Source organism: Periophthalmus magnuspinnatus, chromosome 5 (genome assembly GCF_009829125.3).
Source record: "Periophthalmus magnuspinnatus isolate fPerMag1 chromosome 5, fPerMag1.2.pri, whole genome shotgun sequence".
NCBI classification, from domain to species: Eukaryota; Metazoa; Chordata; class Actinopteri; order Gobiiformes; family Gobiidae; genus Periophthalmus; species Periophthalmus magnuspinnatus.
In genome coordinates, this window is record NC_047130.1 from 33,199,004 (window position 1) to 33,216,395 (window position 17,392).

The 17,392-nt window shown below is 39.8% G+C and overlaps 1 protein-coding gene across 1 annotated transcript; it reads left to right on the forward strand.

Moving 5' to 3' along the window:
• The first annotated feature begins 1,424 nt into the window (after positions 1 to 1,424).
• On the forward strand, positions 1,425 to 17,282 carry igfn1.4 (immunoglobulin like and fibronectin type III domain containing 1, tandem duplicate 4). Its single transcript, XM_055222018.1, has 22 exons — positions 1,425 to 1,501; positions 3,601 to 3,723; positions 3,814 to 3,953; positions 4,157 to 4,256; positions 4,368 to 4,449; positions 4,528 to 4,720; positions 4,806 to 4,919; positions 5,442 to 5,610; positions 5,690 to 5,962; positions 6,182 to 6,370; positions 7,199 to 7,213; positions 8,053 to 8,168; positions 8,322 to 8,463; positions 8,532 to 8,825; positions 9,326 to 9,628; positions 13,092 to 13,271; positions 13,926 to 14,054; positions 14,131 to 14,210; positions 14,293 to 14,485; positions 15,211 to 15,507; positions 16,190 to 16,516; positions 17,217 to 17,282. Exons 1-22 carry the CDS (start codon positions 1,456 to 1,458, stop codon positions 17,219 to 17,221), a joined length of 3,510 nt encoding a protein of 1,169 aa, XP_055077993.1. The 5' UTR covers positions 1,425 to 1,455; the 3' UTR covers positions 17,222 to 17,282.
• The last annotated feature ends 110 nt before the right edge of the window (positions 17,283 to 17,392 follow it).

The following is a 17,392-nucleotide window of genomic DNA, read 5'->3' on the forward strand; positions in this document are numbered from 1 at the left end:
CCCATAAAAAACAACTCTCACAGCAAGGGGGCTACCACAGAGCACCGCAAATGAGCCAAGTACACGAAGCAAGAGTCTTAATACTAAGTGCATAGATTAAAATATTTTGTGATGACAAAGTAAGTAGTTGCAGTTAACACGAAGGAGGTTTGATGTAAGAGTTTTGAGTTCTTTTTAAAGCCGTGCCCTACCCTATATGGTACCATGCACTACAAGGAATACGCCAATATCACTAGGAGTAATAGCATCTGCAAATTCATCCATTGTGACACATGCTCCACAATATGAAAATTATTATGTGTCAAAATTTGTTTAGGCAAAGACAACCGCAAGAATAAGTTTTTCTATGGTGATTCATTTCCATGTTGGCAAGAATTCAACTCAGGGAGACATAATGTCAGCAGTGATTTACTGGCACATTAAGATGTCCAAATAGGCTCTTCTCAGTTGAATGTGGCATGTGACCTATCAGGTGACAATCTCGTTTTCTCATCTTTCACAGCACAGGGACGGCATGTGGCTAGTGTTGGGTTTCACCAAAAATGACATAAAAACAAAACGGAGGAATAGGGTCCCGATATTGCACTTTTTTGATTGTTTGATATATTGAGGTAAAAAATAAAAGATATTTGCTGTGAAAAAAGAACAGTGTTGAATATTGGGTTACAGTTACTATAGAAAACAACTGATGGGTTTGAATCTGAAATGCAAGAATTTTAATGCATTAATAGAAGACTAAAAAATTAACATGACCATTGCTGTAAATCCTCCAAAGCCCTTACCAGACTAGAATCTATTACAATTACAGATTTCAGTAGTCTATTTTTTAAGTGGCATTTATCTTTCTAAGTTTAGCCACCATGTGGGGAATGAAAGATTGCTATGTACAAGTTGCGACTCCTGCTGTGAATGGAAGTGTCAGATCATAAAAGGTTCATTTGATAAGGACCAGATTACATAAGACATCTATGCAATGTTACGCTATCAGAACATAACGTGCACGATGTGATATGTCAGATCTAATTTGAAGAAATTTTTGAATTTAGAATAAAATTAGGTAACCATACACAGCATGTATGTGACTGTATAATGTATACATACTGTACATATGGATTCTAAATAGAATAATGAGACTAGAGTGCACATTATATATAAGTAAATACTGTACTTTTTTTTTTTTTATTCATGGTTAATGGCCACTTACTGTTTGTTTGTTTCCTTTTTTCAAATGAGTACACATTAGTACATATAAGTTAAATTGCAAAAGGAAAGATAGATAGATAGAGATATATGTTGCAAAGTACCTCTTGGTATATTGTAATTGTTCTGTTATGATGACGTTTTCACAGAAAATTAAAATTAGGAGAGAATCTTTGTTGAAATTCTCTTAGTAACACCCTGTCTGTGTTCTTTTTAACAGTTTGTCAAGACCATCTGTGCATAAAAGGTGGCAAGATGTTTCGTAAATCTAAAGTAACAGATGGGACGTCTGTGGGCCAAGGTAAGCAGTGGAGTGTGACTCCATTTAAAGTAAAGCACATGTTCATTACATTGATAAATGAATCAACCATACTCTCCATACTCAAAATTAACTAGTGACACTAAATTAAAGGTCATGCCAAAGTTTTACACCTATAGTCACCCGTATTAGCACTGCAGTAATGCTAAATATTTAATGACTGCGGTGAACAGGCTGAGATATGCATTTTAGTGACAGTGCAGCTTTATATGCCCTAGATCAGTGGTTCTTAACCTTGTTGGAGGTACTGAACCCCACCAGTTTCATATGCACATTCACCGAACCCTTCTTTATTGAAAAATAAAATATGATTTTTTTCAAATTCAAGACACATGTATGTTTTACTGGTACACAAAATGAACCGTGCATTAACATCACTGTGTTCAAAGAATAAATACAATGCATGAACTTACAACAAATTACATACATACTTTTTCACAAAGACGTGACCTTTTTTAATACTACCACACTGAAATTATTTTAATTTTTAATCTTATGTATTCCAATAATGAACTTGCTATTTATTTATGCTATTTATTATTTTTAACATTTTAACACACACTGTAACTCCACAACCAGTTGTGCTCTCATGTAAATTCATGTCAAAGCAGAGGCATGGGGCTCTGCATTTGTCAAATTGGGACACGGCCAGCGTCTAGAGACGCTCACAGTCCGCGAGTCGGATGCATGTCTTGACCTCCGCCGAACCAATGAGACTGACTCACCGAACCCCTAGGGTTCGATCGAACCCAGGTTAAGAACCACTGCCCTAGATGTTTGTCATCCCTCACTATCTTGTTGGATCCAATTTAGATATATGTCTATAAAAACAAAAATGAACATATGATTTGTTCAGATAGACAGCTGAAGTATGTGTATGTAACAAGTAAAAGATAGGCACTGTTTTGTGACCTCGTAACCACTAAAAACATATAGAATAATCTCCCCATGGAGTCAGGACTCCCTGGAAAAAGAAATTCCAAATCTCAGCGGGACTATGCTGTTAAATATAGAATAATAAAAACTGGACATTATTTTTGTGGTTGAGACATGGATTATTTGCTGTTCAACAAACAAGAGGGGTATTTAGTGGGGCCTTTGGGCTTCAAATCTCTTGACTAAAGAAGACTTAACTATAAACCAGTTATTTCAGACAATGATTTGGGAATAAGCTTTGGACCTTGTAAGTAATTATAAGAATCTCAATGGCAGTCTATAGATATAGACTTTAACTATTAGGAATGTACTAGTAACCCTGATATTGTGCAACTGCAATATTAAGAGGCAATGCAGCAATGACATGAATGACTAAAGAAACAACTTGCAATATAGCATTGATGATAGCACTGAAAGCTTTTCAGTTTTAGATTAAAAAACAAACAAAAAAACATTCCTTTAACACGGACAATCCCCTCAAAATACTGCTTTAGATATTTTAATACCATGATAATACCATAACATGAGATCATAACATCCTTGTCTGTTGCACTATGGTTAGCTATACTGCTGCTGTGTGACACAACTAATTTACACATAGTATTTACAACTATCTCGAACTATACTACATTATATATGTATATATATATATATGATATTATACATTATTTTTGCCAGTAACATTACACTGTGCTCACATGTGCTACATGCTCTTTAATATATGCCTTATCAGGTCCTGATGCAGAGATTTTCAGTGGTACAGAAGGTATGCCGAGGGAACGCTGGATAGCCATTGGCTTCTTTTTTTTTTCATAACTCTGCATGAAAAATAGATTTGCTTTAGATTAATGCGTACAAATATATGTACGTGGATATGTAGGTACATCACTACATATCTGTTTTTGCAAGCGTAAAATTTAATATGATTTTATTGATGAATTTTCTTTGCAACTGCCACATTTTAGCATAAAATGTGGAAAACAAAACTGTCTGTAACAACATACATTCTAATATATTATGATTAGAATGTCCTTGAGCTTGGTTTATGTGTCAATGTGACAAGAAGACAGCATCCCGCATATGTATTTCTTATTCCAAATATCTGGTGTTTGACTTTTGTTGTTTATTTGTTGATAACTTGACAGTGGGGTTCAAGAAAAAGTCGAGGGTCCCTGGAGTGATGATTACACAATTTGTTGAGACACTGCCAGAGGGAAAGAGCCACCCAGATTTCACTCGTAAGCCAATTGCTTTGACTATCCAAGAGGGTAAGTGCGCAACAATATTAAGAGTACTTAAACCAGACATGATCCAGAGTACTTACATTGATCATTTTGTTTTTGTGTCTGTGCTTTCAGGGAAGTTTGCCTTTTTCAAAGCCATTGTGACTGGAGACCCCAAACCTGCTGTGACATGGACTCGGAATAATGGAAACGTTTCTGATGAATCAAGATACCAAGCAAAATATGACCCAAACTCAGATGAGCATACATTTGAGGCAAGATATGCCACCAATATTCTGTGAATCTGGAATGCAGTATAAAAAGAAGCTTTGTGAGTGGTCACTAACAATTCAACGATGTAGTAGTAGCTAAATCTATAAAAAGAATGTATATATTGAAAGGTTGATCCTATATAAATGCTTGCTTGTCCCATTTCATTATTTTATGTTGACTCTAATAATTATGTTGCTTGGAACAGATGCCGAATGTGCAGCCAGATCAAGCGGATACATACAAATGCATTGCCATAAATGAGTATGGGCAAGCCTTCGTCACAGTTGTTCTGAATGTAATTGAAGGTAAGGACAGCGGGGCAGTGTGATACCATCTTTCTTCACTTATCCTTCATGATCAGCTCATTATCTTAAATTCATAATTATAATAATATGTTCCCCTCTTCAAATTATTAGTTGGTTTTAAAAAGGCAAAGGCTCCAGAACAAGCTCCAGATGCTACCGATGGGAATTTCAAGACTGTCCTTAAAAGAAAGAGGTATATAATTTGTGCATATCACTGTGGCATGTACTCATTTGTACTTATTTTTAAAAGTATATTGTATCTGTTTTTTAGCAAGATCCGTCCCAAATCTGAGCAGCCTGAGAGAAAGGAAGGAGAAATTGACCCAAAGTTTTGGGAGCTCCTGATGAGTGCTGACAAGAAGGACTATGAGGGCATCTGTGCAGAGTTTGGAGTCACAGACTTTCGTTGGATGCTCAAGAAGCTGAATGAAATGAAGAAAGAAAGAGAAGAAGAACAAGCCACGGTTTGGCATTTACAACTGCTGCAAATTTAAGACAATAAGCAATGTTTTTAGATGATACACTGTTAACTGCATTTGTGTTCCACAGTTTGTAAAAAACCTGTCCAACCTGAAGCCAATTAATGTCAATCCAGATGGCTCTGCATCCTTTGAGCTGGACATGGATCTGCTTGAACCAAGCAGCCATATTTATATATACAAGGTAAAAAGCTACTAACTATTGCATCTATCTACTGACAGTACAGGTGATGAAACCTTTACTCTGAATTTAATTAACGAAATAAAGACAAAAGAATAAAAAGTGTTAGAATACTATATATTCCCACTAATAGGGAATGTGAGCTGGGATTAGACTGTCGTGAGACAGGCCAGTTTTACCCTACTGATGATGTGTTGTTGCAATAGTAATCCTCCATGGGGCCATGCTATTTACACTAGTCACACATAAGAATGCTCTAAATTGGCATTACTCTAGAGTTATGAAACAAACATATAAAGCAAAAAAAGATTTTAAAAAGGTCTGTTTTATATTTTTACTTTGAAAGTAAGGGAAAGGGAAAATGGTCTGTTTACAAAATGGCAACTTTTAACAGATCAGGAAGGAGTTTTGAAACTGGATTCTTTCGCACTTCATGCATTTCAGTTCCTTCATGCATCTAATTGCAACTTACTATACAAGCAAAAAAAAGAAATACTCACCTAACTGTGCTTTCATGTCCAACAGGATGGTGAGATGGTCCCATACACGAAGGAGATGGGAGAGAAAATGAAGCACAGCCTGAAACAAGTAGGAAGAAAATTTGTATTTAGTATGAAGGACCTGCTGCCTGATGATGCTGGGCTGTATCAGCTGGACGTGGAGGGTGTCACCATGTTCTCAACAGAATTCAAAGGTATTCTGCCACCACATAATGACAAACAGTATTGTAAGAATTGCAGTTCTGACTTATTATTCACAACTGTTGTTTCTAGTACCTATGGTGGATTTCTTGGTGAAGATTCAAGAAGTGAAAGCAACTGAGAGAGAAGATGCCGTTTTTGAATGTGTGCTGTCAAACCCATTTTCCAAAATTAACTGGTTTGGTAAAAATCTGCCACTGGAGCAAGGGGAGAAATTTGATATTGAAGTATCCGAGGACAAACTCATTCACAGACTGGTCGTCAAAGACTGCATGGTCGTAGATAAAGGAATATACTCTGCCTGCGCTGGTATTAAGACCTGCAACGCCTGGCTACTGGTAGAACGTAAGATATCAACTTGTAGTTTATGCTGAGTGAGTAAAGCATTTCAATCATATCACACATATATCATATCTATCTTGATCTAATAAAGATAACAAATTGTTATACTGACATTTGCCACCCTTAACAAAAACTTAATCTGAGATAATCTGATACCCTCTTAGAGGTATACTTAATAGTTGCCTAGCTCTAATAATTATAACAACCTTTTTTTCTGTTTAGCGGATAAGAATGCAGGAAAAGGGAAGAAAGCAGAGAGAAAGACAACAAGAGCTGGAGGGTCGGGTGTGGACCTGCAAAAGGTGGCTGAGGAGCAACAAGCTAAACTGGAAAAACAGTATGAGGAACGGAAAGAAGTGATCAAAGCAGCCCAAGAAGCTGCAGCGGCCGCACCTCCACCTGAGACTCCTAGTGAGTGAGACATTAACTATCACATTAAAAGAAATTTATATTGTAGTAACCTAATAAGTGATCAGTAATGGAAAAGGCACAATATGTTTATATTAATGTTGGATCATTTAAGGGATATCAATTAAGGGATCATTCGAGGATCATTGGTTTAGAGATGAAGTCTTATGCTTTTTGAAAGGAATTTGGTATGGAAATATAACAGTAGTACAGAGCAGTAGGCAGAGTTACTGGGTAGGGGAAAGCCTTAGATGCATACATCAATTGAAATACAATTTTAACTGAGTTGATGGTGAGGAATAAACAATTAAGACAATTAGGTACTAAATCCCCTTTAAGTAGAACATGTACCCGTGAATGAGTAGAGTTCCAGTTCATATCAGATAGACTGAAATACTGAAAAGTGTAGTGCCTCAGCTGACTCTTTTAGTATGTATATCATTTTATGTGGGCAGCAGAAATTATTTTTAATATGAAAAGCCTTTGTAGCCTTCAACAACACTATTGACAGTATTGACTTTCATGATGCATGATTGTCAATATATTTTATTGTTTGATAGAAGCTGAGCCAGAAGCTCCGGAGCCACCTGTTGAGACTATTGGTGAGATAAAAAATAATAATAATAATACAAATTTAAAAAATAAAATAAATATATTGCAGTAATTAGAAGTAAACTCAAAGCAATGGAGCCAACTGTCATTTTTTTCATGTCAGACAGTACGTGGACATTGAAGACATGTGAAATATGTGTGAAATATGTCGTCTGTGCCAATGACTTGCAACTGTCCTGCTCATTTTGTCTTTGTGCTTTATGTAATATCTTTTTGCAGGTAAAGCAGTGGCTGGTAATGTCTCAAAAGGTGACATTTTTAAATAAATAAATACTTAGTTGTACACAAGTGCCAGTATTTCTACATAATGACAGGCAGCTATGGGGCGTCTTGGCGAAAACATTAACATTTCCCTGGTTTTTGTTGTTGCTGTCTGCCCACTTAGCCGGAGAGGCCAACAGTTCTGCAAACCAACTTGAAGAAGCAGTGGGTGGTATGAAGGACATGGATTACATTAACTGATTAAATAAATATTTATTAAACATTAAACGTAGATCTGCATTTTACCATTGAAATAGCATAATTAACTCAAATTAACTTTTGCATAACAAAAATCACAACTAAATACACATTTAATTTCTAATTAAATGTGATGGCGAGTAAGCAAACTAAATGGGATCCAAACAAGGAAATGTACAAATAAACTTTCCTTGGAATATACTGCATGTTCTATGTCTTGGAGCTTGCTTTTAATGTCACAGAATGCTGCTTTTTATATAGAAGGTGGTTATGTAGTACCTGTAGTATAACTAGTTCATTTTTACAAAACAACATCATTACAAACACAAACCTAAACATGCACAAAAATGAATACTGTGAAAAAGATGAATGTTTGTCTTTAGTTTCATTCACACAGAGCAAAGAAACATGGCTTGTATTAGAAAAATATGCCATTTGAAACAGCTCACTGTGTGATTGGAACGTAAATAATTTATGTTCATGTTTTTGACAATATTCTATTTTTGGAGAAGTGCATTTACTGCACTGGTGTTTCATTCCCCATCACGGCTTAATTATAAAAATATTATAAAATATATGTATGATAGACAATACTTTTGTTTTGTTTTGCTTAGAGCTTAGCATCACTGATGGACTTTCTGATACTTATGCTCTCCGAGGGAACCCACTTGAATTAACAGTGACAATGAATACCGAATGTGATGGTACCTGGTTCAAAGATGGCGAGCCGGTAAAGTACATTATTACATTTACAATGCTGTATAAAAATGTTGCTGTGTTTTTAACAGGTGTAAGGGTTTTCTTTTTTTTTTTCTCTTGCATTTTTTATTAATTGTTTGTGCATAATATCTCCCTTGTTTCTCTTGCTTTATTATTTGTACAGTTATCCTCTGGTAGTGGAATCACTGTATTCAAAGAGGGAGTGGCCCATAAAATACGAATCGCTAGCTGCCAAGATGATGACTCAGGAGTTTATCGTTTTGTTGCAGGCGAACTTAGCACACAAGGAAAGGTCACAGTGGGAGGTAATCTTCACACTGGTCTATAAACGAGAAAACAATTTTATTACTAATAAACTAATTTATTTTTCAAGATGTACCTGAATTTGACCCAGATGAGCTTCATAAATTCTCCAAGCCTGTGGTAGTCCGAGTGGGTCAGAATGCAGCCTTTAAGATGCCCTTCCCACCGCAGGAGGGACTGGTGGTCAGTTGGTTCAAAGATGGCACCGAAGTCAAAGATGGTGGTGGAGTGAAGATCGTGAGGGAGCCCAACCACAGTCGGCTGCTGTTCAAAGACTGCCTGAGAACAGATGCAGGAGAAATCAGAATCCAGCTTAAAAACCCTTTTGGGGCAGTAGAGGCCACATCTCGGCTCATTGTATTAGGTATGACATTAGATTAGTATTAGATTCCAGGCAAAGCAATAACAGCTCACAAGACAGGAGAAAGGTTACATACAGTGCACCTTTAATTATTTCATTAGAATGATGGCTGAACTGCTGACATACATAATGTTTAACATGAATAAATGAGCAGGAAAATCCTCTAAATGACCACAATTGCTTGGAATGTTTGACTATTTTGCTTCACAGGCCTTTGTTTAAGTTTTGTCATTTCTACAAAATAAAAATAAAAAAATAGAAAAAATTGTCTTGGGTGACCTAAAAAGCAAAAATTCCTGCACTTTGATTTAAATGAAATATTAAACAGATAAATAATAATAATAAAAAATAAAAAATAAAAAACCTTCAGTGCAAACTATAATTACATGTTTCGTGAAAGAAGTGGAATGAATCATTGCCCTGCAGTTTTTCACAATTGAAACTGTTTCATACAATAGAAACTGCTGTCCTAACCCTTCTGACCCCTCTAATTATTCTATCAGATCGTCCTGGACCACCCGAGGGTCCTGTGGAGACAGTGGAAACCACTTCCACTGTGATCGAAATTAAATGGAACCCTCCAAAAGACGACGGTGGCTCAGCAGTGACGCACTACATCATTGAGCGCCAACCCACCAGGCAGAGTTTGTGGACCAAGCTGGGGGACGTCTCGGCTGACAGAACCACCTTCAGAGACAGAAATGTGACTCACGGAAAGAAATACAACTACCGCATCTATGCCGAAAACCCCGAGGGAATAAGCGATCCGCTAGAGACAGCTGACAGCATCATGGCAGGAGTGCTGAGTGAGTATAGAAAAGAGGTGATAACTATTTACCATAAAACCTCCCATCCATCCATCCATTTTCTTCCACTTATCCGGAGCCGGGTCATGGGGGCAGCAGTCTAAGCAGGAACTCCGAGACATTCCTTACCCCGAACGCATCCTTCAGCTCCTCCAGTGGGACCCCAAGGCATTCCCAGGCCAGCTGAGAGACATAGTCCCTAGGTCTTCCCCGGGGCCTCCTCCCAGTGGGACATGCCTAGGGAGGTGTCCAGGAGGGATCCCGAACAGATGCCCAAGCCACCTTAACTGGTTTCTCTGGAGTAGAGCCGCTATAGGAGCAGCAACTCTAGTCCGAGCTCCTGCCGTGTGACCGAGCTCCTCACCCTATCCCTAAGGTTGCGCCCGGCCACTCTGCGGAGGAAACTCATTTTGGCCGCTTGTATCCACAATATTGTCCTTTCAGTCATTACCCAGAGCTCATGACCACAGGTGAGGGAAGGGATGTAGATTGATTGGTAAATCGAGAGCTTTCCTCTCCAGCTCAGCTCCTTCTTTACCACAACGGATCGATACAGCGACCACATCACTACACATGCTGCACCGATCCGCATGTCAATCTCACGCTCCTTCCTTCCCTCACTCGTGAACAAGACCCGAGATACTTGAACTCCTCCACTTGAGGCAGAAACTCACCACCCACCAGGAGAGGGCAAGCCACCTTTTTCAGGTCGAGAACCATGGCCTTGGATTTGGAGGAGCTGATTCTCATTCCAGCTGCTTCACACTCAAGGCTCATCACTCAGCATCATCTGCAAACAGCAGAGATGAGATCCTGTAATTCCCAAAGCATGACCCCCTCCAGCCCCTGGCTGCGCCTAGAAATTCAGTCCATAAATATAATGAACAGAACCGGTCTGACTTACTGCCGGCAATGCGAACACAGCTCCTTCTCCGGTCATACAGGGACCGGACAGCTCTTAGCAAAGAGCCCTGGACCCCATACTCCCGGAGCACCCCCCCCAAAGGACACCACGAGGGACATGGTCGAATGCCTTCTCCAGATCCACAAAACACATGTGGACTGGTTGGGCAAACTCCCATGAGCACTCGTGGACCCAATGGAGAGTATAGAGCTGATCCAGTGTTCTGCAACCGGGACGAAAACCACACTGCTCCCTCTGAATCCGAGGTTCGACTATTGGTCGAATTCTCCTCTCCTGTACCGTGGAATAGACCTTACCGGGAAGGCTGAGGAGTGTGATTACCCCTGTAATTGGAAGACACCCTCCGGTCCCCCTTCTTATACAAAGGGACCACCACCCCAGTCAGCCAATCCAGTAGCACTGTCCCCGACTGCAATGCGATGTTGCAGAGACGCATCAGCCAAGACAGCCCCACAACATTCAGAGACCTGAGGTACTCGGGACGGATCTCGTTCACTCCTGGGGCCTTGCCACCAAGGAGCTTGCCAACCACCTTGGTGACTTGGGGGCTAGAGTGATGGACCAGTCCGCCTCCGGATCCCCAGTCTCTGCTTCCTCCTTGGAAGACGTGACGGTGAGATTAAGGAGATCCTCAAAGTATTCCTTCCACCTCCCAACAACACCCCAGTCGAGGTCAGCAGCTCTCCACCCGCACTGTAAACAGTGTTGGTAAGGCACTGTTTCCCCCTCCTGAGGTGTCGGACGGTTTGCCAGAATCTCTTTGAGGCTGTCTGGTAGTCCTCCTCCATGGCCTCCCTGACCTCCTCCAGTTTTTGCCTCTGCGACCGCGCTTGGCCCGTGGGTACTCGTCACCTGCCTCAGGAGTCCCACGAGCCAAAAAGGCTCAATAGTACTCCTTCTTCAGCCTGACGGCATCCATTACTTCTGGTGTCCACCACTGGGTTTGGTATTGCCACCGCTACAAACACCGCAGACCTTATGACCACAGCTATGAGCAGCTGCATTGACTATAGAGGTGGAAAACATGGCCCACTTGGAGTCCATGTCCCCAGACAGATCAGGGAGAAGCTCTCCCGGAGGTGGGAGTTGAAGGCCCCCTGACAGAGGGCTCTGCCAGATGTTCCCAACAGACCCTGGCAATACACATGGGCCTGCCAGGTCCGCCCGGCTTCCTCCTCCGCCAGCGGATCCAAGTCACAACCAGGTGGTGATTGGTTGACAGCTCAGCCCCTCTCTTCACCTGACTGTTCAAGACACACGGTCGGAGGTCAGATGACATGACGACAAAGTCCATCATTGACCTCCGACCTAGGGTGTCCTGGTGCCACGTGCACTGATGGACACCCTTGTGCTCGAACATGGTGTTTGTTATGGACAAACTGTGACTAGCATAGAAGTCCAATAACAATACACAGTTCGGGTTCAGATCAGGGAGTCCTTTCTTCCCAATCACACCCCTCCATGTGTCACTGTCATTACCCACATGGGCGTTGAAGTCCCCCAGGAGAACAACGGAGTCCCTGGTTGGTGCACTGTTTAGTACCCCTCCCAGGCCGGGTACTCTGCATTGCTGTTTGACCCATAGGCCGACACAACAGTGAGAGACCTGTCCCCGATCCCGAGGCGCAGGGACATGACCCTCTCATTCACTGGGGTGAACTCCAGCATGGAGCGGCTGAGCTGTGGGGAAGTGAGCAAGACCACACCAGCATGCTGCCACTCCCTGCGGCTAACGCCAGAGAAATGGAGAGTCCAGCCCCTCTCAAGGAGTTGGGTTCCAGAGCTCAAGCTGTGCGTGGAGGTGAGGCCGACTATATCTAGCCGGTAACGCTCAACCTCCCGCACAAGCTCAGCCCCCCCCCCCCGCAGCGAGGTGACATTCCATGTCCCCAGAGCCTTTGTCTTCAATTGCCGCCCAGATCTCCCGCAGGTGGTGGGTCCACTGGAGGACGGACCTGTTTGCCATGGGTGACCCTACCAGGGGCACTAAGCCCCCGACAACATAGCTCCCAAGATCATTCGGGAACTCAAACTTCTCCACCACGTTAAGGTGGAGGTTCAAACCTCCCAGTGATTCTTAAGTGTTTTTCAATTTTAATATGCCAGTTCATGTAGAAACTAGAAGACACAGCTTTTATGAACTCACAAATTCATAAGCATTCTGACTAGGGCCACACGTTATTGGAAAATATTGGAATGTGAGATATGGCTAGTAGTAGTACTTATATTATTGCCCTTATTTGTATTTGTATTTATTCTGTGTGTTTTTATGTTGCACTTTATCACCGCAGTAAGTTCCTAGTTTGTGAACTGTGTTTACAGAGGGTGGCAATAAAAGTCTTTTGATTCTGATATTTGCAATATATTTACTTGCAATACTGCAATAGTCATATTTTTGTGATACATTGACTTTGACTTATCAAGCAGAAACTTACAAACAGCAGAGGAACATATAATGATAAATTCTATTTATATTATTGAGTGTGAAACCAGTGGCAAAAAAATGGTCTGTGTGAATAACCCTGTTTTCTTCTTCAGTCCTCTCTGGTCCTCCTGGAGCACCCCAGATCGTGAGTGCCTCCAAGACATGCATCCACCTGACCTGGACTCCCCCTGAGGACACACGGGGAGTGCCCATTGTGGGGTACCTGCTGGAGAAGAGGAAGAAAGACACCAATCAGTGGGTCGCCATCAATGCAGTCAATGAGCCAATAGAAGGTTTGTGCAATATACAGTACAGTGCATGGAAGGTGCACCTTTTTCCATTTGAGCTTGTTTTTTATTGCTATAAAATAATATAATATCATAGTAAATGTCATAAAAATTGTGTATTCTGAGGGCTTTAGCAAATTAATTATTATTATTATTATTTCTTTTTTAAGAAATCTATCTATCAAATCTATATTTGAAAATATAGATTTGAAATTCACATTTACTTTGTTTTTGGTCACAGAATCAAAATTTTCGAACTATGTTGTAAGAATCTTTTCTTCTTTTTCCATTTTTGAGGTTTTTGAATTGGGAGTAATTAGTGAAAGAAAAATGATGATAAACAGCTGAACAACTCTGCATCTAGACAACAAAGACAGGTTCTGCCTTTTTGCCTTCGTCAGTTTGCCTTGTTTTCTGACACAAGGTTTAATTTTTTTTTGGTCAAAAAGGGAAGTTGGGAAGGGATGTTCCTCTCATGTTCATGGCGTGCCTTCTGCACAATACACCATATACAGCTCCTACAGGTGTTGCTTGGAGCCAAAAATGTCCAGATAACAATCCTAACTATTGAATTTGTTGTAATATGAAAATGCCATACAGTTTTTATGTACATTTTATCTACAGGATATTTTGAATACAACATATGTCATCTTGTTTTAGACACAAAAAGTGCAGTGAAAGATGTCACTGAAGGAAGTGAATATCAGTTTAGAGTATCAGCAATTAACGAATCAGGTGCTGGAGACCCAAGCCCCCCTTCTGAAATGGTTTGTGCCAAGAATCCCAACAGTAAGTAATTGTGCCTCATTTGTATAATAATCAGAATTAGCCTGGCCAACATAATATTTTCTATTTAATCCTACAGTGAGGCCATGTTTCAAAGATCCAGAAGATTTCATGGTCGTCAGAGCGGGCAATTCAGTTCGGATTAAAATTAAATATGAGGTATAAAAACATAATAACTGTAATTAAACTTGTTGCTCTTTACTCTCTTGTTGAACTTTTGTTTCTGGTATTGTTTGTCCAGGCTGAACCTCCTCCTCAGATCACCTGGCTAAAGGACGATGAGCCCATCTCTCCATGGATTAACGTTATCAATACAGAAGGACTGTCTCAGCTTGTTATTCCATCATCAAAGCGCTCCGACTCAGCTGTGTACACAATCATAGCTAAAAACTTAGTGGGAGAGGCTTCCTTTGATATTGAAGTTAGAGTCACTGGTAAGGAAAAATTCAGTACAGTAAAATATTAATTGAATCTGTTTCTTAAAAGTTAAATAAAACAAAAGGGCCAGATAAAAACTGGCCTGACTGTTCACAACATGCCCAAGAAAATAATTTTTCGCAGAAATTGCCAGAACAGAAACAGCACTTGGTTTTGAATACAGCCATCCTTTAGTCATAGCATGCATATAATTCATTAAAAAAATTGGACTCACAAGTCACATTGTTGACTTGTTTTCTCAGAATTTGTGAGCCACCGGTACCGTTAATAGTTGCTCATTTGGAAATGACGGACAAACCCTTTTCCTTGCTGGGACAGGTTGGCACAGCTTTTGGGAGACCTCGTCTCATAATATCCAGCTTTTCATAAAAGGCCCATCTTGAAAATGGTGCGGAAAGTATATCTACAACCAGATCAGTCTCTTCTCCTCCTTCGGCCATTATAGGTTAAAAATACAGCAATAGCTGTTTAATCACCGGGTTTAGTTTGACATTTTGCAAACTGCCGCCTTTCACACTGTAGCAGTGCATTTGCGTATCCAATCAAAGGACACGTACATATCCAGTTCTACATATTTAAGAAAAAAAAAAAATATATATATATATATATATATATATATATATATATATATATATATATATATATATATATATATATATATATATATATATATATATATAGCTTAACTAGACCACAACTAATTTTAATTTCCAATGTGCAGATGAACCTAAGAGCCCGGGTCCAGTGGAGATAGAGCAGACAGTGCACGGAAAACTGTTGATCTCATGGGCGCCCTCACCTGATCAGGAGCTGGACGACCGCCTGTACTATGTGGTGTCTCAGTGCGATTCAAACAACCGGATGTGGAAAAATGTGGCTGACCGTCTCTTCACCAACAGCTACACAGCCATCAACATCTCTCCTGGCATCGAGTACCGCTTTAGGATCTTTGCCAAGAATGACATGGGCCTGTCCGATCCATCACATTCTCCTCCCTGGGGAGTCAATAACAACAGAGGTGGGTTAGATTTTGACATAAGGCATTTGAACTTCCCTGGAAGCTAGTATTTATACGGCCCTAAACTAAATTTGTCCTGCCCCAAGGGAGCAATGAATACAATCAATACCTCCTGTTAAAAAAAGAGAGCCCTTCTTTGTATAGAAGCACTGGGTTACAATAGTTTGGTCAGACCTTGGTCAAGTGATAATTTAGGCTGGTCAAATGCTAATTAGGCACTTGGCAGAGGTGAGAAGGCAAAAGAGGGGAATCATCCATAGGTAAACAAATGGTAGGCTTCTAAATGGCATTCTAACTGGAGTGTCCAGATGATTACTTTTGAAACAATTAACTCCCTCTCCAATTGCTTATTGATCTTCATCCAGTAAAGCATAAAGAAAGTTAAATAAATGATCTGTATAGATAGAGCTGTAGAGGGCTGAATAAATAACTTCTAGTATTCATTAAGTGTTTAATTTATTTCTTGGAGCTTAAATTAATTAACAATACATACAGAATAGTTTTGGGGGGAAATCCTGCTTTAGGGTTATTATGTCAGTGGCATAATGGCATTCAATATTATTGTTTATCGCCTATATTTACTTCAGCAATATATCATACTTCAAAATGTACTGTGACATGTCTAATGGCTGTACACATAATTTGAATAAGCCTTTTACTGTATATTTTCTGTTTTATCTAGTTCCTATTCCAACAAATGGACTGAATTCAACAGAAGTGAGCTTTGAGAGGCCCCCCTCCATCTTGGTCCCTCTCAAAGTTCACACCCCACCCAAGGGTTACCAGCTCTTCATGACATGTGCAGTACGAGGATGCCCCACCCCCAACATCTCATGGTACTTGGACAACATCTGCATCAACTCAGACAACCACTACTACATGACCAACTCTTTCGGTGTCTGCTCCCTGTACATTCTCCGAGTTCGGCCCAAAGACAGTGGGGAGTACAAAGTGGTGGCAGTCAATTCATTTGGACAAGCAGAGTGCTCCACTAAACTCATAGTTAAAGGTAAGATTTACATCTTAATAACAGAACCAGGACTTGTTATTTAAAAAGGAAAAAAAAATGATTTTTCAAAGAACTGCATATAAGCCCAGGTGGGTGGGGACAATACCAGATTACTCAAACATGTTTGAATCAAAATACAACACTGGGTAAGCTAGTGATGAATGGAACTTATTATAACATGGTTTAAAGCTCACATTATGTATGTCTCCGTTAACATCTCAAGCTGCTACACTCAGATTTTAGCTACATTTTTAAGGTCAGAGGTCGATGTCTCAATTCTTTGCACATCCCTGGACTTGGGTTTCAACAAGAACTTGAATTTGAGGACAATATCTTGGACTTCAAAGCAGGCTTTCATCAACTTAAACCTAATTTTACCTTCAAATTATTTGAATGAGACAATATTAAAGTCAAATAATCCTATACATCTTAGCACAAATATACATATTACGCAAAACTGAAACCCTTTAACCATGTTCTAATTCTGTTTCCTTCCCATTTACCCACTCAAAGTTGTATTTGCAGTGATTCATGCATGTTTGAGTGACCTTTATTTGCTTACCATCAAGACACCATCGTTCATCAAGATCAGTTTTCAGGAAGTCTATGGACATGTAACTTGATGTACTTGCACAAGAAGAATGTTTACTATTTAATTAATTACTATTTCTCATTTAAAATTTCTTAACATCTCCTACAGAATAAGATGCCTCGAGCAATGAAGAGCAGATGGAAAGAAGTGCTTTAAGAATGAATCAATTGATTGGAAAATACATTTTTTGAAATGGAAAAATAAATGAAATTGCCAAAAAGAATGGTTAATATTGAAAGTTATTGAAAGTGTATTATTGTGTGAAGCCATTTTGGTGATTTGAC

Excerpts from the sequence above, each read along its gene's own strand:
- igfn1.4 (XM_055222018.1), top strand. The coding sequence starts at position 1,456 with ATGTTTCGTAAATCTAAAGTAACAGATGGGACGTCTGTGGGCCAAG. Across the intron at positions 1,502-3,600 it reads TGGGACGTCTGTGGGCCAAG|TGGGGTTCAAGAAAAAGTCG; the intron begins GTAAGCAGTGGA and ends ATAACTTGACAG. Across the intron at positions 3,724-3,813 it reads TGCTTTGACTATCCAAGAGG|GGAAGTTTGCCTTTTTCAAA; the intron begins GTAAGTGCGCAA and ends CTGTGCTTTCAG.